Source organism: Chiloscyllium punctatum, chromosome 17, assembly GCF_047496795.1.
Source record: "Chiloscyllium punctatum isolate Juve2018m chromosome 17, sChiPun1.3, whole genome shotgun sequence".
In the NCBI taxonomy this organism is placed as follows: domain Eukaryota; kingdom Metazoa; phylum Chordata; class Chondrichthyes; order Orectolobiformes; family Hemiscylliidae; genus Chiloscyllium; species Chiloscyllium punctatum.
Genome location: NC_092755.1, coordinates 42,154,761 through 42,176,460, shown reverse-complemented (window position 1 = coordinate 42,176,460; position 21,700 = coordinate 42,154,761). Strand labels below are relative to the sequence as shown.

General features: G+C 43.2%; 1 protein-coding gene across 4 annotated transcripts in view; it reads left to right on the top strand.

The window, feature by feature from the left end:
* The window catches only part of med15 (mediator complex subunit 15), a 159,164-nt gene that overhangs the window by 59,941 nt on the left and 77,523 nt on the right, over positions 1-21,700 (top strand). For 3 of the 4 annotated variants that reach the window (XM_072587003.1, XM_072587001.1, XM_072587000.1), the window contains 2 exons: positions 3,571-3,810; positions 18,602-18,709. In XM_072587003.1, the coding sequence (XP_072443104.1) occupies positions 3,571-3,810; positions 18,602-18,709 (348 nt within the window). The remainder of the gene's footprint in view (positions 1-3,570; positions 3,811-18,601; positions 18,710-21,700) is intronic. The other variant, XM_072587002.1, reaches the window with a different exon arrangement.

The following is a 21,700-nucleotide window of genomic DNA, read 5'->3' as shown; positions in this document are numbered from 1 at the left end:
TGTTACTAGGGGACACAGCTTTAAATTAAGGGGTGGTAGGTATAGGACAGATGTTAGGGGTAGATTTTTTACTCAGCGGGTTGTGAGTTCATGGAATGCCCTGCCAGTAGCAGTGGTGGACTCTCCCTCTTTATGGTCATTTAAGCGGGCATTGGACAAGCATATGGAGGTTATTGGGCTAGTGTAGGTTAGGTAGGCTTCGGTCGGTGCAACATCGAGGGCTGAAGGGCCTGTACTGCGCTGTATTTTTCTATGTTCTATGTTCTATGCTCTACAGAAATTCACCAAAGGTCCTTAGACAGCACCTTCCAAACCTGTGGTCATTTCTATCTAGAAGAACAAGGGCAACAGATACATGGGGACATCATCACCTGCAGGTTCCCGTCCAAGTTATGTACCATCCTGGCTTGGAAATATATCTCCATTCCTTCCGTGTTATTAGGTCAAAATTTTGGAATTCCCTCCTTAACAGTATAGTGGGTCTACCTAGTCTGCACAGGATGCTCTTCAGAGAGCTGGTGTAGGCCTGTTGTGGGCTGACTGGCCTATTTCCATACTGTAGGGATTCTGTGATTCTAGATGAATTGATAAGTTTCAAGGGATCACAAAGAAACTACTTCCATTGCGGGGAATTCCAGAATGATCAGAACAAACCTGTCATGAATGAAATTTGAGCAGTTTTACACACAAAGGACAGAAGTTTGGAACTTGTATCCGCAAATACTAGATTTGTTTTAAAAATGAAGTTAACAGATTTTTGTTAACCAAAGAAGTTAAGAGATGAGGCAGGAGTGGCTATATGGAGCTGGGTCACACATCAACTATAGTTTCATTGAATGGGGAACCGAGTTTTGAGACCTCCTCTTGTTTCTGATTTCCTGTGTTCCTTGATTTAGTTGCAAGTATCTCCAACTTCAGTTCTGTGAAATCACCATTTCAAGGTTCTAAATGGTATGATATGGCATGATTCATTGTGCTTGTGTCACTTTTTAGCGATTCATGCCATTTTCCCAGCTATTTTCCTCTTGGCTTGGGAAATGCTTCTTTGTTCAAATAAAAATACCCTTTGAAAGGTTTTGTTGAATCTGATTCCAGCATAATGTTTGGCAGAGCATTCCAGATTACAACAACTTGCCGTAGAAAAATATTTCTCCTCTTTCTGAAATCTATGTCCTGTGTTTACAATCCTTCCTGTCAGTATGAAGAGTTTCTTCCCCTTTACTCCATTGAAACCTTCATGATTTTGAGCATCTCAATTAAATAGCCACTTAACTTTCTCTGTCCTGAAGAAAACAAGGTCAATTTTTCTAATCGATGCTATTGATTTCTGCACCCCTGCCCTTAACACAATTTACAGAAAATAAATCTTAAAATTACTTCTAGTGTACATAGATTGCTAAGTTGCTAACTGCTAAATTGCAGGTCAGCTGGTAGAGACCTTTTCAGACATTTTCATCAAGGTGGAGTCTGTCAGGTGTCACTCCCTCAGATATGCCAACTATTCAAATAGGACATATGGCCTCTCCATTTGGCAATAATGTAGTAGGAGCTGGCTTATAGTGAACCCTTTGCCTGGAGTGTTATTCATGCCTATTTTATGAGAGGGAAAGATTAATTGAAGCAGGGCCCTGCTGCCCCATCGGTCAAATCCAACTTTCACCTTTGCATTTTTTGGAAAGTCTGTGGTAATAAGTTAAGGCCAACAGGTAGAACATAGAACAGCAAAGGAACAGGCCCTTAAGCCCATCGTGTTATGCAAAACATGACACCAAATTAAACATGATACTCTTTTGCCTGCCATTGGTCCATATCCCTCCATTCCTTGCATATTCCTGTTCTTATCTAAAAGTCCTTTAAATGCCCCTAACTTATCTGCCTCCACCACCATTCCTGACAGTATGTTCCAGAATTTGTCCCTCACACCTCCTTTGAACTTCCCCCTGTATGTTGCACATTTCATCTCTGGGGGAAAAAGATTCTGACCGTCAACTCTATCTATGCATTTCATAATTTTATAGAGCTCTATTGTCTCCCCTCAACCTCCACCACTCCAGAGAAAACAATTCGAGTTTTTCTAGTCTCTCCATATATCTCATTACCTGTAATCCTGGCAAACCGCTTCGACACCCTTTCCAAAGACTCCACATCCTTCTTGTCATGTGACGACCAGAATCGAACGCAATACTCTTAAGTGTGGCCTAACCAAAGTCTTATAAAGCTGCAATATGACATCCTGACTTGTACTTAATTACTTTAATGCCATACGCTGCCTTTTCCACCCTATCTACTCGAGTGGCCACTTTGAGAAAGCTATGGACTTGAACCTCTGTACTTTGATGCTGTTCAGAGTTCTGCCATTAACTGTACACTTTTCCTTAACGTTTGATCTCCCAAAGTGCAGCACCTCACACTTACCCGGATTAAAGTCCATCTGCCATTTCTCTGCCTATATCTGCTGTATCCTTTGACAACCTTCTATACTATCCACAGTTCCACCAGTCCTTGAATCATCGGCAAACTTACTAACCCACCCATCTATATTTCCATCCAAGTCATTTATATATATCACAAATAGCAGAGTCCCAGTAAGGATCCCTGCAGAACACCAGTAGCCACGGACCTCCAGCCAGAAGAATATCCTTCCACCACTACTGTCTGCCATCTATTGATGCAATTAAGGAAATAAAAATTGCAAATTTTAAAGCTATTATTAAACAAATGTTTTATAGCATTATTATTTTATTATAGCATTAGTAATACTACTGGGATCATTCTAAAACTAAGTGCTAGGTCATCACCTCCAGATGCCCAGGCCCAAAGGAAGGCAAATTTTTGTTAAAAATGGGAAACAAATCTGGTCACATGCTTGTTATTGGATTCATTAGTGAAACTGAATAACCCATATTGGTTGAAACTAATATTCGATCTTTATTATTAAAAGTAGCAATTATTCTTGACCTTGTATTCAGAATTCTGTCTTTTAGAGGCTGTTGGTATATGCCTACCTAAGATTATTGGTAAGATATTTACACAATGAATGTGCTTCAAATCACTGCAAGTCCAACAGAACAAGTACAGTTTAGTTCTCATCTAACTTCTTTGTCTTACAACTTGTCTTTAGCTGACCAATCCAATACAATTGGGGGTTGACTTAGCTGGACAGTTTGTCATAGTAAGGGATAACTTGGTCCATGTTCTGGCTTTTGATCTCCCAATGGGGCCCTCTCACCATCACCCTGCAAGTTTATCCCTTAAAGTATTTATCCAATTTCCAGTAGAATGTGATTACTACATTTGCTTCCAACACTCTTTCAAGCTGTGCATTCCAGATCCAAACTTGCTGCATAAAAATAAATTATTCTCAACTTGCCTCTGTCTTTGTTGATAATTATCATAAATCCATGTCCTTTGTGTACCCACCCTTCTGTTCAGTTTCCTGCTGAGGAAAGCCAGATTAAAAGACTGGGTTGATCGTCTGATTCTTACCATTTATTCATTTGCCGAAGTAGTAGGAAATGTATATAATTCAGATTAAATGTGATTATTTGAACTCTTAATGTTTTATTTCAGGTCCGCTCACAGTTTCCCCAGGGTCAGACAGCCCAGGCCCAAGCACAGGCCCAAGCCCAGGCTCAAGCCCAAGCACAGGCCCAGGCTCAAGCCCAAGCACAGGCTCAGGCACAAGCACAGGCCCAGGCACAGGCCCAGGCTCAAGCCCAAGCACAGGCCCAGGCTCAAGCCCAAGCACAGGCCCAGGCTCAAGCCCAAGCACAGGCCCAGGCTCAAGCACAAATTGGAGCAGGAGGGCAGGTAAGGAAAGTGATGAAAGTGAGTGCCAACTGGCCTTCACTGCATGAGTTGATTAGCATGTTGTATTATTTCTGGTGGATTCCAGGGTCCTTGTCTGGGTTGTTAATTGCACGCGTTGTAAAGCAAGCTGCTTCTAAATAATACAATAATAAATTGATCCTAAACCTAATTCCTTTTTTCTTCCAGTTTTGCAGCTACTGACAAAACAATTGTACTTTACATTTAGATATTTTTTAATCCGGTTTCGGTTGTATTTGGAATGGCAGAAGACATATTGTGTGGACGTAACTTGTTTCACAGTCTGGATAAGCATATTACTATTTACCTTGAAATCATTTTTTGAAACATTAACTTAATAATTGCTCAATCTCTAGCTGGCCATAAAGTGGACTTGGGTAGGGAAGATGTGGGATTACTGATAGATTCTGAGGCCAATTTACTGATTTGTAAAATGAATGTCAGAGACAGAGATCTTGTTAATAAGCAGCTATGTTATTACTTACACAAAGAACTGTGGGAAATGTTGCTGTTTGCATCTTCGCAAGTTCTTAGCCCTCTAAAAACCTAACTGGTGTGTGTAGCCTGCCCGACATCCTGGACTGCAAGTGTGGAATTACACAGAGGTTGTAATACAGAAACATACCCTTCACATACCAAATGCCATTGATGTTTATCCTCCACCCGACCTGTTGTCACATATCCCTCACTTCTCCCTCCCTTCAGTTAACTAACTTAATCTTAAATGTTGATGAGGTCTCTGGTTCGGTTACTAACCCTACTAGTGTCACAACTCTGTGAAAGATTAAAATTCTAACTGCTCTCCATCTCCTAGTTTTTCATTAAATTGTACATCTTTGACCCTTGTTCTTGACTTTTGGAAATAGCATGTTTCTATCTAGCCTTGTGCCTTTAGAATGTTAAATATCTTGATCAAATCTCCCTGTAGTCTGCTCTGTTATAATGAAGAGAACTGCAGTTTTTACAGCATCTTTCTACTTGTGTTTCCTCATATGAGGCAGATATCCGTGTAACTGCACAGTACCCTGTCTTCTACCTCAGTATTTTCCCTATAATATGGATGCCAAACTGACCTTGCTCAGGTTCTATATGACTTAATTATTACATCCAATAGCACATCTGAAACTAGGAATTGCCGGTTTTACTACCTTGCTAACTTGTGAATCTCATGACACCCCCCCCCCAAAATTATGCATTTATTGAATACAGCCTCTGAGGCAATATGTTCTGTGGCCTCTGATGAGACAATGTTTGTGCCAAGTTAGCCCAGCCTTCAAGTATTTCTGCTGGGCAGTCATCAGCTGATGTTGAAAAGTGTGGCACTGGAAAAGCAGACTAGGTCAGGCAGCATCCGAGGAGCAGGAGAGCCGGGCTTATGCCCAAAACGTTGACTCTCCTACTCCTCAGGTGCTGTGCTTTTCCAGCGCCACACTTTGCAACTCTGATCTTCAGCATCTGCAGTCCTCACTTTCTCCTAGTCATCAGCTGGTTACAGGTGACCAGGATGGCTGCCACGAATGCAGATTTCAGCAATATCTGGAATGAGTTTATTGACTGTAGAAACCGTTTGATGGAAGTCAGTACCACCACTGCCATGTAAGCAGGAAGAAACATTCATTCAGACACTTGACCTTCAGACCATCAGATGTCAAGGCTCTTATGGGCTTGGGCATACAACTTTGGTCTCTTCACCTCTGAAGCAAGGATGAATCTCAGTGCATCTGCAGAGGCTCCCAAAACAGTTGGGTATTTTGACAAGCAACAGGTTGCTTTTCTTTTTTAAACAGGGTGAAGAAATGGGAAGGAATTTCTTGTTCCACAGACCACAGTGACCGTGAACCAAATCAAAAGACATCCCACCTCTCTCTTATATGCTGCAGTGCCTGTCAGCCAGGGATCCATCCAATTGCTTTGTGCAAATTTATAAGGAATCTACATTCACTGCAACTTGTCCCAAAGGTTGATCAGTTTTGCACTCTCCATTCAGGTAGTTAATGCCATCCTTGATGGATAGAGGTACTGAAGGGCAGATCATCCTTAGGACCTAATCCAAGACAGAAAACCTGCTTGCCTTATGTTTCACTTTGAAGATGCAAGGATTGCAGTGCTGGTTGTGCTGTTGCTCTGCTTGGCAAGGTAGATTTCTGCATAGCACTTCTTTCTTTTTCCTCACCACTCCACGTCTGGAATTAGGGAGATGCAGATGATGTCTCATTGCTTCTTTCGGTGGGAAGACCTGACTCTCAGACTCATGCCCTATGCATACATCTATCCATCAGGAATTTCCAACAGGCAAGACTTTTCACTTGGAAAAATAATCAGCGATTCTCAGTGCTTAGCAGAGGTGGGGGAGGGGGGGGCAAGCAATGAGATAGTGAGGAAAGATTTCAATCTGAGACCAAAGTTGAGAACAAAGGTGAGTCAGTCAGGGCAGGCAGGGACAAAGCAGAGAACAAGGTAGGACTGATAAATTAAACTACATTTATTTTAATGCAAGAGGTCTAACTGGGAAGGCAGATGAACTCAGGGCATGGTTAGGAACATGGGACTGGTATATCATAGCAATTACAGAGATGTGGCTCAGGGATGAACAAGAATGACAGCTTAATGTTCCAGGATACAGATGCTACAGGATGTACAGAAAGGGAGGCAAGAGAGGAGGGGGAGTGGTGTTTTTGATAAGGTGATAGTATTACAGCTGTACTGAGGGAGGATATTCCCAGAAATATATCCAGGGAAATTATTTGAGTGGAACTGAGAAATAAGAAAGGGATGATCACCTTTTTGGGATTGTATTATAGACCCCCTAATAGTTGGAGGGAAATTGAGAAACAAATTTGTAAGGAGATCTCAGTTATCTGTAAGAATAATAGGGTGGTTATGGGAGGGGATTTTAACTTTTCAAACATTGACTGGGACTGCCATAGTGTTAAGGGTTTAGATGGAGAGGAATTTGTTAAGTGTGTACAAGAAAGGTTTCTGATTCAGTGTGTGGATGTACCTACTAGAGAAGGTGCAAAACTTTGAACTACTGTTGGGAACTAAGGCAGGGCAGGTGACTGAGGTGTCAGTGGGGGAGCACTTTGGGGCCAGTGGCCATAATTCTATTAGTTTTAAAATAGTGATGGAAAAGGTTAGACCAGATCTAAAAGTTGAAGTTCTAAATTGGAGAAAGACCAATTTTGATGGTATTAGGCAAGAACTTTCGAAAGCTGATTGGAGGCAGATGTTCACAGGTAAAGGGATAGCTGGAAAATGGGAAGCCTTCAGAAATGAGATAACAAGAATCCAGAGAAAGTATATTCCCGTCAGGGTGAAAGGAAAGGCTGGTAGGTATAGGGAATGCCGGATGACTAAAGAAGTTAAGCGTTTGGTTAAGGGAAAGAAGGAAGCATATGTCAGGTCTCAACAGGATAGATGGAGTGAATCCTTAGAAGAGTATAAAGGCAGTAGGAGTATACTTGAGAGAAATAAGGAGGGCATAAAGGGGACATGAGATAACTTTGGCAAATAGAGTTAAGGAGAATGCAAAGGATTTTTACAAATACATTAAGGACAAAAGACTAATAAGGGAGAGAATAGGGCCCCTCAAAGATCAGCAAGGTGGTCTTTGTGTGGAGCTGCAGGAGACGAGGTAGATACTAAATGAGTATTTTGCATCAGAATTTAGTGTTGAAAAGGACATGGAAGATATAGAATGTAGGGAAATAGATGGTGACACATTGAAAAATATCCATCTTACAGAGGAGAACATGCTGGATTTCTTGAAACATATAAAAGTGAATAAATCCCCAGGACCTGATCAGGTGTACCCTAAAACTCTGTGGGAAGCTAGAGAAGTGATTGCTGGGCGTCTTACTGAGATATTTGTATCATTGATAGTCACAGGTGAGGTGCTGGAAGGCTGGAGGTTGGCTAATGTGCCACTGTTTAAGAAGGGTGGTAAGGACACGCCAGGGAACTATAGAGCGGTGAATGTGACGTCGGTGATAGTCAAGTTGTTGGAGGGAATCCTGAGGGACAGGATGTACATGTATTTGGAAAGGCAAGAATTTTTTAGGGATAGTCAACATGGCTTTATGCGTGGGAAATCATGTCTCACAAACTTTTTGAAGAAGTGGCAAAGAGGATTGATGAGGGCAGAGCAGTAAATGTGATCTATATGGATTTCAGTAAAGCGTTCGACAAGGTTCCCCATGTGAGACTCGTGAGAAAGGTTAGATCTCAATGAATACAGGGAGAACTCACCATTTGGATACAGAACTGGCTCAAAGGTAGAAGACAGAGGGTGGTGGAGGGTTGTTTTTCAGACTGGAGGCCTGTGACCAGTAGAGTGCCACAAGGATCAGTGCTGGGTCCACTACTTTTCCTCGTTTGTATAAATGATTTGGATGTGAGCATAAGAGATATAGTTAGTAAGTTTGCAGATGACACCAAAATTGGAGGTGTAGTGGACAGCGAAGAAGGAATGGCAGATGGAGTTTAATTTAAATAAATGTGAAATGCTGCATTTTGGGAAAGGAAATCTTAGTAGGACTTATACACTTAATGGTAAGGTCCTAGGGAAAGTTGCTGAACAAACAGACCTTGGAATGCAGGTTCATAGCTCTTTGAAAATGGAGTTGCAGGTTGATAAGATAGTGAAGAAGGTGCTTTATTGGTCAGAGTATTGAATACAGGAGTTGGGAGGTCATGTGGCTGTACAGGACATTGATTCAGACAACGTTGGAATTCCTATCGCAAAGATGTTGTGAAACTTGAAAGGGTTCAGAAAAGATTTACAAGGATGTTGCCAGGGTTGGAGGATTTGAGCTACAGGGAGAGGCTGATCAGGCTGGGGCTGTTTTTCCTGGAGTGACGGAGGCTGAGGGGTGATCTTATAGAGGTTTATAAAATCATGAGGGGCATGGATAGGATAAATAAGGAAAGTGTTTTCCCTGGTGTGGGGGCAGTCCAGAACTAGAGGCCATAGATTAGATTAGATTACCTACAGTGTGGAAACAGGCCCTTCAGCCTAACAAGTCCACACCGACCCTCCGAAGAGCAACCCACCCAGGCCCATTCCCCTACATTTAACTCTGACTAATGCACCTAACACTGCGGGCAATTTAGCAAGGCCAATTCACCTGACCTGCACATCTTTGTGACTATGGGAGGAAACCGGAGCACCCGGAGGAAACCCACGCAGACACGGGGAGAATGTGCAAACTCCACGCAGACAGTTGCCCGAGACGGGAATTGAACCCAGGTCTCTGGCGCTGTGAGGCAGCAGTGCTAACCAGTGAACCACCGTGCCGCATAGGTTTAGGGTGAGAGGGGAAAGATATAAAAGAGACCTAAGGGGCAACTTTTTCACTCAGAGGGTGGTACGTGTATGGAATGAGTTGCTACAGAAAGTGATGGAGGCTGGTACAATTGCAATATTTAAGAGACGTTTGGATGGGTATATGAATAGGAAGGGTTTGGAGGGATATGGGCCGGGTGCTGGCAGATGGGGCTAGATTGGGTTGGTATATCTGATCGGCATGGACGAGTTGGACCGAAGGGTCTGTTCCTGTGCTGTACATCTCCATGACTCTATACTATAGGCCTCCCAATAGCTCATGGGAGATAGAGAAACAGATATGACAGTAGATCATGGAATGGTTTTAAATAAGCAGTGTTGTTGTAGTGGGTCATTTGACTTCCCCAGTATTGATTGGCACTCCCTTAGTGCCAGGAGCTTAAGCAGAATTTGTGGGCAATTAAGGAGAATTCCAAGACATTTTATGTGTATATTAGGAACAGGAGGGCAGCTAGGGAAAGGATAAATCCACTCAAGGACAGAGGTGGGAATTTATACATAGAGCCAGAGGAAGTGGGTGAGGTCCTTAATGAGTACTTTAGTCAGTAAAGAGAAGCACATGAATGATGGTAAGATTAGGGAGGGGTATCTTGGGATTCTGAGGCATATCTAAATTAAGGAGGTGGAGGTTTTGGGTATCTTGAAAAGCATTAGGATAGATATGTCCCTAGTGCCTGATGTGATCTATTTCAGGATATTGAGGGAAGCATGAGATGAGCTTGCTGGAGCTTTGACAGAGATCTTTTTAACTTCTTTAGTCACATGGTGAGGTGTTAGAAGAATGTAGAATGGCCAACGTTATTCCTTTGTTTAAGAAGGGCAAGAGGAAATTATACAGTAAATGGCATGACTCTTGGGAGGAGTGATATACCTAGGGTTCTTGGGGGTACAAGTCCATAGTGCTCTGAAATGACAACACCAGTGTATAAGGTGGTCTAGAAGGTGTATGGCCTGTTTGCTTTCAGTGAGGACAAAGTGTCAAATTGCTAAGTTGTGGTGGGCCACGTTTGGAGTACTTTGTGTAGTTCTGGTCACCACACTATAGGAAGGACGTGGAGCTTTGGAGAAAGTACAAAAGAGGTTTACTAGGATGTTGCTGGATTAGAGTGTGTTAACTATTAGGAGAGGTGGGACAAACTTAGGTTGCTTTTCATTGAGCAATGGAGGCTAAGGAGATGACTTGATAGAAATATATAAAATTGAGAGTCGATAGTTGATGTCTTTTTCTCGGGCTGGATACGTCAAATACTAGCGGGCTTAGGTTTAATGTGATAGGGAAAAAGTTTAAAGGAATTATCAAAGACAAGTTTTTTTACACACAGGATGTTAGGTATCTTGAACACACTGCCAGGAAAGTTGGTAGAAGCAGAAACAATAGCAACATTCAGGCAGCGTTAAGACAGACACATCTACAGGTATGGAACAGAGGGATATGGACCATGTGCAGATAGATAGGACTAGTTTAGAATGGCATCATAGTCAGCACAGACATGATGGACCGAAGAGCCTGTTCCTGTAATAAAAGAAGCACCCTCAACTGTTCTGCTATTCAGTTAGGTCAATGCTGAGCTGTTCTTATCTCCGTTTGCCACTTGTAACTTATTTCTGGAACTGTTGATGCTCATTGCTTTCCAAACCTTTCAATAATTTGTCCACATTTTAGTTCTCAAGATTTCAAACTTGTGGGATCTGTGAGGGGTGGATAGGCAGTGAAGCAGAGATGCCTGAGGGTGGTGACTGATGAAAGCAATAGGGGAGAGTGATGAGAGACACAAGGGATCGACAGAGGGGGGAAAGGTATTTAATAGTTAGGGCTTTTAAGCAAATTCCAATTCGGTTTGCTAGGACAGAATTCAGGCTGACCAGCCAAGGAAGAGTCACCAGACCCAAAACATTATCTTTGATTTCTCTTTGCAGATGTTGTCAGCTGAGATGCTGAGCTTTTCCAGTAACTTCTGTTTTTGTTTCAGGCTGACCAGATCAGGTGGTTTGGCCATGCCCACTATTTTTTAAAAATTTGCAAGATTTAAGAGGTTCTCACAGTTCCAATCATGGTTGGAACTCTATGATAGTCATTGTTTCAATGAAACCCACTGGGGCTGCAACCCACAGTTTGGTAAACTCTGATGTGGTCCACTAAAATATCTCAGTTTTGAAATTTGCAGATGAGTGGGACCATGGCTGCCTTTTTTGGGATAGGTTATTCAAAATTTCCATTGAGAAGAGTTCCCAGCCATTACCTGTGAATAGGAGAAAGTGAGGACTGCAGATGCTGGAGATCAGAGCTTAAAAGTGTGTTGCTGGAAAAGCACAGCAGGTCAGGCAGCATCCAAGGAGCAGGAGAATCAACATTTCGGGCATAAGCCCTTCTTCAGGAATGAGGAAGGTCTGCCAAGCAGGCTAAGATAAAAGGTAGGGAGGAGGGACTTGTGGGAGGGGCGTTGGCAATATGATAGGTGGAAGTAGGTTAAGGTGAGGGTGATAGGCCGGAGAGGGAGTGGGGGCGGAGAGGTCGGGAAGAAGATTGCAGGTCAAGAAGGCGGTGCTGAGTCTGAGGGTTGGGACTGAGATAAGGTGGGGGGAGGGGAAATGAGAAAGCTGGAGAAATCTGCATTCATCCTTGTGGTTGGAGGCCCGCTCTTCCCCCGGGCATCATGTTGCAATGGTCTGGTGATGGAGGAGGCCAAGGACCTGCATGTCCTTGGCGGAGTAGGAGGGGGAGTTAAAGTGTTCAGCCACGGAGCGGTTGAGTTGGTTGGTGCCGGTGTCCCAGAGGTGTTGTCTGAAATGTTCCGCAAGTAGGCGACCTGTCTCCCCAATGTATAGGAGGCCACATCTGGTGCAGCGGATGCAGTAAATGATGTGTGTGGAGGTGCAGGTGAATTTCTGACGGATATGGAAGGATCCCTTGGGGCCTTGGAGGGAAGTGAGGGGGGAGGTGTGGGCGTAAGTTTTGCATTTCTTGCGGCTGCAGGGGAAGGTGTCGGGAGTGGAGGTTGGGTTGGTGGGGGGTGTGGATCTGATGAGTGAGTCGCGGAGGGAGTGGTCTTTCCGGAAGGCTGATAGGGGTGGGGAGGGAAATATATCCCTGGTGGTGGGGTCCGTTTGGAGGTGGCGGAATTGACAAAGGATGATACGATGTACATGGAGGTTGGTGGGGTGGTAGGTGAGGACCAGTGGGGTTCTGTCCTGGTGGCGATTGGAGGGGCGGGGTTCAAGGGCGGAGGAGCGGGAAGTGGAGGAGATGCGGTGGATAGCATCGTCAACCACGTCTGAGGGGAAATTGCGGTCTTTGAAGGAGGCGGCCATCTGTGTTGTTCGGTATTGGAAATGGTCCTCCTGGGAGCAGATGCGGTGAAGGCGAAGGAATTGGGAATATGGGATGGCGTTTTTACAGGGGGCAGGGTGGGAGGAGGTGTAATCTAGGTAGCTGTAGGAGTCAGTCGGTTTATAGTAAACATCCGTGTTGAGTTGGTCGTCCGAGATAGAAATGGAGAGGCCTAGGAAGGGGAGGGAGGAGTCTGAGATGGTTCAGGTAAATTTGAGGTCGGGGTGGAACGTGTTAATAAAGTGGATGAACTGTTCAACCTCCTCATGGGAGCACGAGGTAGTGCCGATACAGTCATCAATGTAGCGGAGGAAAAGGTGGGGGGTGGTGCCAGTGTAGCTGTGGAAGATGGACTGTTCCACATATCCAACGAAGAGGCAGGCATAGCTGGGGCCCATGCAGGTGCCCATGGCTACTCCTTTGGTTTAAAGGAAGTGGGAGGATTGGAAAGAGAAGTTGTTCAGGGTGAGGACCAGTTCAGTCAGTCGAAGGAGGGTGTCAGTGGAAGGGTACTGGTTGGTACAGTGGGAAAGGAAGAAGCGGAGGGCTTTGAGTCCTTTGTGATGGGGGATGGAGGTGTACAGGGACTGGATGTCCATGGTGAAGATAAGGCATCGGGGGCCGGGGAAGTGAAAATCATGGAGGAGGTGGAGGGTGTGGTGGTGTCCCGAACGTAGGTGGGGAGTTCTTGGACTAAGGGGGACAGGACCGTGTCGAGGCATGCAGAAATGAGTTCGGTGGGGCAGGAGCAGGCTGAGACAATGGGTCGGCCGGGGCAGTCAGGTTTGTGGATTTTGGGCAGGAAGTAGAAATGGGTGGTACGGGGTTGTGGGACTATGAGGTTGGAGGCGGTGGATGGGAGATCCCCTGAGGTGATGAGGTTATGGATGGTCTGGGAGATGATGGTTTGGTGGTGGGAGGTGGGGTCATGGTCAAGGGGGCAGTAGGAGGAGGTGTCCGCAAGCTGGCGTTTAGCCTCAGCAATATAAAGATCGGTGCGCCAAACTACCACCGCGCCTCCCTTGTCTGCTGGTTTGATGGTGAAGTTGGGGTTGGAGTGGAGGGATGCATGTTGTGAGGGTGAGAGGTTGGAGTGGGTGAGAGGGGTGGACAGGTTGAGGCGGTCAATGTCGCGGCAGCAGTTGGCTATGAAGAGATCGAGGGTGGGTAAGAGGCCAGCATGGGGTGTCCAGGTGGATGGGGTGTGTTGGAGCCGGGAGAAGGGGTCATCAGAGGGTGGGCGGGAGTCCTGGTTGAAGAAATAGGCGCGGAGGCGAAGGCGGCAGAAGAAATTCTCAATGTCTCGCCGTGTGTTGAATTTGTTAATCCGGGAGCGTAGGGGGATGAAGGTGAGCCCTCTGCTGAGGACTGATCTTTCATCTCAGCGAGGGGGAGGTCTGGAGGGATGGTGAAAATACGGCAGGACTGGGAGATAGGACCTGGTGTGGGACTGGAGCTGGGCGTGGGGGCGGGGTTAGGCGTGGGGGCGGAGATCGGTACAGGGGCGTGGTTAGGTACCTGTGAATAGCCTAGTGCCAATTATTATTACCTGTTCAATCTACAAAAACCTTGAAGTACATCACATAGTTAATAAGATCACCCCTTTAATTTTCTGTGTTTAGGGGAATCTAAAACTAGTCTATGCAGTTTGTCCTTGTAAGTTATACCTTTTAGCTCCAGAATCATTCTTGTGCGTTTGTGCTGCATCCCTTCCAAAACTGCTATATCCTTCACACAGTGCAGTGTTCAAAATGATTGCAGTACTCAGAATGCAATTTAATCAGAACTTTGTAGAGCATGGTTCTGAAGTTCTCACCATTTGCAAACTGTTCTGATCCATCTTTATTGGATCCAAAGAAGCTTTCAACTTTGGAACTTTGAGCTCCGTCTCACCACACCCTACCTGGTATTTTGTTTGAAGAAATTGGAATTGACCAGAATCCATGCCAATGATACAGGTTGTGGAAGCGAATATATTTGAAATTCTGATATGATTTGGTGACCAACAACTGGAAGTGAAAAGCTCTAGATCTTACTAGAGCTCTTCAGTCTCCTGAAGGATTGTATGGATTAACTTGCCAGGTTGTGGGAGTACCTCATTGAGAGTTTCTACTGGCTGGACCTCTAACTGTAGTACTGCACTGAGTAAAAACTTTGGGCAGCTTTCCTGCTCCCTGATCTGTGAACCAATGGATGATTGTATGTTGGAACTGCCCTGTTTATTGCGATCAAATTGTGGTGTGTTTGCACTCACTCACTAACTCAGCTGGGTATCTAGAAAGGACTATGTTCATGGCTGTTTTGACATCAGAACTGATATTTCACCTTGTGAGGTACCAGAATTTTCTTGACAATATTGTCAGCATTTGTTCTAAACTGTTAAAGGCTCAGTATTCATCCATAGACCACCACACAATGTGGAAACAGGCCATTCAGCCCAACATGTCTATACCAATCCTCTGAAGAGCGTCTTACCCAATCCCATCCCCTTATCCTTTTCCCTGTAACCCAGCTTTTCTCATGGCTAATCCACCTAACCTACACATCCCTGAACACAATGGGCAATTTAGCATGGCCAATCCACCTAACTTGCACATCTTTGGACTTTGGGAGGAACTGAAGACCCAGAAGAAACCCATGCAGACACAGAGAGAGCATGCAAACTCCATGTTCCAAAATATTATCAGCTGGCATGTTGTCAAATGGGTACAGCCAGTTGCAAGACTTGGCAGAACATGAATTTAACTAGAGTTTTAATATCCCACTAGTACCTCAACATTTGTTGATGTTACTAATGCAAAAGGTGGGAAATACCAAGCTTGCACTTTTAGTCGGTGTATTAGCATTTTATATGTTCCTCTTGAGTGGTGTTGAACAGGACTGTGCTGAGAGGTCCAGGTTCATATAGTTTCAGCATGCTTGATCTTGGGCTCAGTTCTGATTTCTTTTGCTTTCATTGATTGACATCTACTTCCATTGGTCATCTTCCTGCTCAGCCACCCAATACCGAGCTACCCAAAGCTTTGATGCTGGAAGAGTTAAGAACTGAGAAATACTTGAGCAAATGTTTGCTGCAGTATTCTTTTGAAGCTCACTGGTAGAATTCTCCCAGCCTGCAATGGACTCTCTTGTGCTCTTTCTGTTCTCTAACTCCTGTCTTCCCTGGCTATTTTTATTCTAAACTAATTATTTCGGTCACCTTCTCTGTTACAGATTTAAATTGTCATTTAAATATGCCTTTACCTTTTTCTATTTCCTCTCTCTTCTGTGTGTTTCTCTCACTCTGTAAGTGCCTCTCATAAACTTTCTCACCCCTGCTGTCTACTATGCCTTCCAGTCACTCTGCCTGCCATTGTAACAAGTTTGTACCATCCCTGTAGGTAGAATTTTAAAGAACCTTGCTGAGACCTCACCTGAAGTATTGTTTATTCCTGAGTTGAGGATCCAAAAAGAACACTGGGCCTGTATTCTCTGGTGTTTAGAACAATGAGAATTGTTCTCGTTGAAACATATAACTCTTTCAGGGATCAACAGGGTAAATGCACCTCTCTTTTTGTAGAGGGGTTGGAAAAGAGAGCCAGGCACACAGTCTCAGGATTGAAATGAAGAGTTTCTTCACTCAGTGGGTGGTAAATCTTTGAGATTCCGTACACCAGTGCAGTCTGAAATGTTGAGTACGTCAGGATAGTGATCAATAGGTTTCTAATATTAAAGGTATCAAAGGATATGAGAATAGTGCAGGAAGTAAGATTGACATAGAGGATCATCCATGACCTCACTAAATGGTGGAGTAGGCTTGAGGGACTGAATGATCCACTCTTGCTCCTATTTCATGTCATTGTATATGTCCCACACTGTGACTTAATGTTTCTTTATCTGTTTGTCTCCCACTCACCTTTTACTCTCTTCCCCTCCTCGCCCCATGTCGCACAAGAACCAGGCCGAGCTCTGACTCTCTGGTGACAAGCTGCAGCCCCGAGAATGAAACCGGGGTAACTGGGCTCTGAGCAATAAGGCAATAACACTTGGACTTGGTCTGGGCTGGAGTACAATTCTACCTCATGCTAAATGGTTACTCTCTCTCTCTGTTTCTTGGCTGCAGGGCTGTTGCTGACTAGTGCAAACACTTGAACAAGATAATTTTGTAATTTATTTTGTGTTTCCTGTGAATATCCAGTGTGAGCAATAAGAGGGAAGGTGTGGTGCAGTTCACTCGCATTGTGATGGATACTGAAGGGCACTAATGGGTTGATAAGAGGCTATCCCATCACTCAATACCTGTTCTTAGTTTGAGGATGACCATACAGAGAATATACATGAGTAAATGGGACAGTGGGTTGAAATGGCTGAGGAAAGATGGATATTATGTAATACAAAGGAGGGACATTGAATGCAATTAATAGAGTGGACCTTGCAAAAGACGACAATAGTTTCTTTTGTCAGTGAGATTTGGAATAGAACAGTATGCATAGCCCAGGTGCATTCTCGATCTTAACTTCTGTAAATTATATTCTTATTGGAAAGTTTATGTGGGTGTTACAAGTTGCTATTAGAGAGTATCCTAGGATGGATGATGAGGTGCCATGACAACTGTAATCTCCTCAATATTGGTTTTGCATAATATGATCGATGCTGAAACAAAGTATCCAATTGTGAAGGAGTAAATCAGCAACAGAGACGATGATAGCCCAGCCATCCTGCACTTGAGGGAAGCTACTGAGTAATGGCCAGTGCACGCAAATACTGATCAATAGATGCTGGCCAGCTTGGTGAAAAGCTTCAGGAATGTTATGGCTTTGGTTGGAGATAGACCAGCTGGCGATTTTGCAGAGGGGTTTTCTTGAAGATTTTGCTTGTCATGAGTGCATGTTGTGATGCTTCCTGTTTTAATCACCTCTCATTGCCCTTCGCTGGCTGTCTGTGTTTTTGTGAACTAATGGAATCACCTCAGTCTCTGCTCAAGCTGCCTCTTTTGTTTAAATATTGCTGAATTTAAACTTTATTTTTGAAAGTACACACGTCCTATAAAACTCAAAAGGGTTAGGGTAGGAAGAATTGCCATTTTCTCTTCAGTGATTCATTATTATCTCGATTGTTTCCACCTTCAGAGTGTCAAGACCATAAATGTACTTTGCAAAGTGGCAACAATCTAAAGCTGGTCAGGAAAATATTTGCACAAAAAAAGCCTCAAAAACTGTAAGATATATAGGATATTCTTTGTGTAGACTGATAACCTGCAGTGACATCATGGCACCCAGTATCCTCAGGCCAAGATGAAATAGGCACAGAATTGCCCAATGAGCTGAGGAATCGGAGTCTGGCCAGTGCTGATGGAATTGAACTTCAGGTATCATCAGCACCCCTGAGAAAGGTGCACAGTCAGTCAATGCAACAGTTATCAGCATGCTGTAGGTCAGTGTTGTCCAATATGATTTCTACTAAGCATGGGTGTCTAATTGCATGCCTGATCAGTAAACAGCCAGTTAGTTATATCAGTTAAATCCGTTATAGACTAAGTCATTCGACAATGGATGCTTGATAGGTTTGTATCATCAATAGCAGTGTGTTTTTTGATTGTTGAGTTCTTCACATTTTTGGTTAGTGGTAGATGTTGGTTTGGTGAAGTATCAGTTACATTTAGATATTTGGTGTGAGTTTGTTTAAGATTTTTTTCTACACAAATTGGTGCATGTGGCTAACTCTGCGTCACTGTAACCACATCTGTGCTAGTCGGCAATGTGTATTGGACAACACTGCCATAGAAATTTAGTAAATGGGCAAGAGTTTAATGAACCCATAATACCTCGTATAAGCCATTTATAAAGTAAAATAACTGAAATTAGATTTTCCGATTTTAAATATAAATTCCAGTGAGAACAAATATAAACCTGTTTATGTTCCTGATTAGATTTCAGGTCTGTTGATGCTGACTGAGCTTTTCCCTATCTATAATGCAACATAACAAACATTCAGTATGACAGAAGGTGGCTGCAAAGCTGCCCAATTTTGGCCCATTTAGGGACGTGTGTGCTTCCTTTCGTTCCTGCAGCACTGCATTCTTGTTTTGCGATTACTTGTCTGTTGTCCCTCTGTCCTCAAAGATGATGTCTTCTATGACCCGTGCTGTACGACCACGGTTCCCACCTGCCTCTGTTGCATCGTCCACGCCTCAAAGCTCCGTTCCTCTGGGAGGACAGCAAATAGCACAGGTATTTAACTGTAAAATGGGCCACTCTGTAGGTTGACTTATGGGTAACATATTAAATGTTCCAGGTTTGGATCTTCTAAAACCAACGAGTTACTGAACTGCACAGAAATCCCAGACAGTTGAGTCCCAAAGTAGGTGCTGCTTTCTCTGTAAGATCAAGGTGCAAAGCAAACTTCAGTCTATCTCCATTCAGTTTACAATGATTGCTGTTTTGACAACCTGGGAAAATGTGTAAGACCACTGTGATTGGCCTAACATCTGCAGCTGGACCTTGAGAATTACCCTCAGCGCCATTAGAGTAGGAAGGGGGGAGGCAGTAACCAACAACCCTGTTGTTGATCACCACCAGCGAGCTCCAGTTGGAATATATGGGGAGTAAGGGGAAGGGGCTACTGTATCAAAACAGGTTGTTGGTGTTCTTTTCATAATTGAATCATCTGAGATTATCCATCAGGGATTAAACAGATGAACGGGCACACTCTTAAGAGGTTGAAAATAAGGAAAACCGATTATGTTGCTATCCAAGGAACAAAGTAAAATTTATTTGGAACAACGTTTGTTGACCTTCCATTACTATGTAAATTAAGTTTGAGAAAATTAAAGATTTTTTGCATGACCTAGATCACTGATTCTTGCATGATTTTATGTATGTGGTGTACAACTCTGTGAACTGGTGCTGAAGTAAAAAGGCCTTTGTAATGCATTGTACTGAGACCCACAGACCAGATTACAGCAGATTCTATCCTTCCTTATACTGTACTAACAGGGTAAGGATGGAGGCTACTGCTAAAACAGAGAACTGGGCCAATGTTTCTGCACCTGCTCACTAATCCCCAGAACCAAATAGAATAACACCTCATGTTGAACAGCCACAGACAAGCATAGGAGCTTTCTTGGAGAAATGCCTGCTGATTTTCTAGCAAGAGTAGGTGTAATTGGGAGAAAAGGGCCAAAAATTGGGGCTACTGAAACTTTTATAAAACTTTTTAATAACTTTTTACTATATTTCTTTTTGTAAAAATACATGTGACAATAATTGCTAGTTTATTCTATGAAACGGCTTTGCTCTCCCCTGTATTGGGTCAGGTGTAATTCCAGGAGCATCCTCTGTCTAGAAACTGTGCACTACATCATGTCCATTTACAATATTTTATTGTTACCTCCTTAGATTCTGGTCAAAATGTCCCACAGGTTTGAATTTTAATTTCACAGGAAGGAAAAGAAGAAAACTTTATGAAATTAAAATAAAGTAGTGAATCATGAAACAAATTAGGATTACAGCGCAAGCAACTTCCTAACATGGCCATGTCCCAGTGTGAAATCTTTGGACTTGGCCCTTTGGATTTCTGTGAGAGATTGACTTGAGGTTTTTGAAATCTAACCTGTTTCTATGCGAAAGTGTTGATTATGATTATCTATCAGTCTAATCAAAATGTGTTTTGGCTTTTGAAACCAAATCAATCGGAATAACATGAGATAAGAATCTTCCTGATTGTGATAACTGATCATAGTTGTCACAGGTTGCATCAGGGAGTCAACTTATAGAACTGTCCTCATAATCTCATGTTTTTGTTTTGCAAACTATTTTAATTATGTTTGTGCTTTCAGCTTATGAATGGATTTTTAAAAGCCTTTTTTTCCCCTTCCCATGTGAAAAGCTCTGCATGGTTCCCATGATGTCTCTGTAAATGTGTAGCTTGTCAGTCAACTAAATATGTACGCATTTCACACCTCTGCTGCTTTCCTGGGGGGCTTTGTTGAGTCACTTGGTTGGTGTGACCTGTATGGTTGAACAGAATTTGGGCAAATTATTTTGTGCATTGCTGATGTCTGAGTGTTGGAACTTAGCTGTCAGTCCCAGAACTCAATTCATTGTGTAATCTCTGGAAAGGCTACTGTACATTAACAAAGTTTAGCTCAGGCATGTGTATTTTTGAGATTAATAAAAACCTTTGTGTTATCCATTTTACTGAAGGAACTATGTTTTATTTTTATGTTGTAATATTGTTGGACTGGTAAACTGCAAGCAGATGAATCTTTGCTTGTTTAGGTTTAATTTGGCAACAGAAACTCTGTACATAGGTTGACAGTTGTATGATCTGCAAGGAGGCATCCCGTTAATACACAATCAACTAGAAAGGTAAGGGCTTTGCAACGTGTTCTGCATTTAATACATCCCGTTGCAAGGAAGTACAGTTCCATGTAACAATGCTTAAAGCAATCTGTAACTGATTTCATTTTTACCTCTCGACCCTTTACCTTGAGAGGATAACTAGAAAGACATCCTGTTTTCAGTTATGTTCCATTTTGTAGCTTAGTCTGATGGGCAGAAGTAAAGCTTGACTGAGTTATTGAGCACACTTAAAACTTTCTAGCATGTTAACCTCACAGTAGCATATCTTAACTTTTACTTGTAATATATGTATTAATCAAGGGGCCTTTATCCCACTCAAGGTCAGGCTCACTGTTGATCTTACTGATACATCTCAGATCTGGAAATGCAGGTAGTACAACCTGTATGACTTTATCTGAGTTTAGTCTTCCTGAGGCGATTTGTTTGCTTTATGTTAGAAAGGAGCTGGTGTGGGAAGATATACAGTGAGAACATGCTTTTTAGAATCATTTCAGATTGTTGTAAGGGTGCACAGTGAAGGTTCCACAGGTATGTGTGTTTAAGCCTTTGGATGGATTTTCAAACCTTGTCATGGCTGGGTGATAGAATGAAGTAGCTGAAAACAACATTGCTTTTATGTGACAGCCCAAATGAACATCTCAGCAATACCAATTCCAGCATAGTCTGAAAGGCTGCAGTCTTACATTAAATGAGCTTGTACAGTTCAAAGACAAGTTGCTCATGTTTGACTTGTTGTTTCAACATGCTGCTCACTACCCACACAGCATCCAGTTCCATGTTCAGCAATCCTACTTCAGGGAGCTGCCCACTCACACAGTCACACAAATCGCTGGTGCTGTTGGAGATCTGAATCTCCTG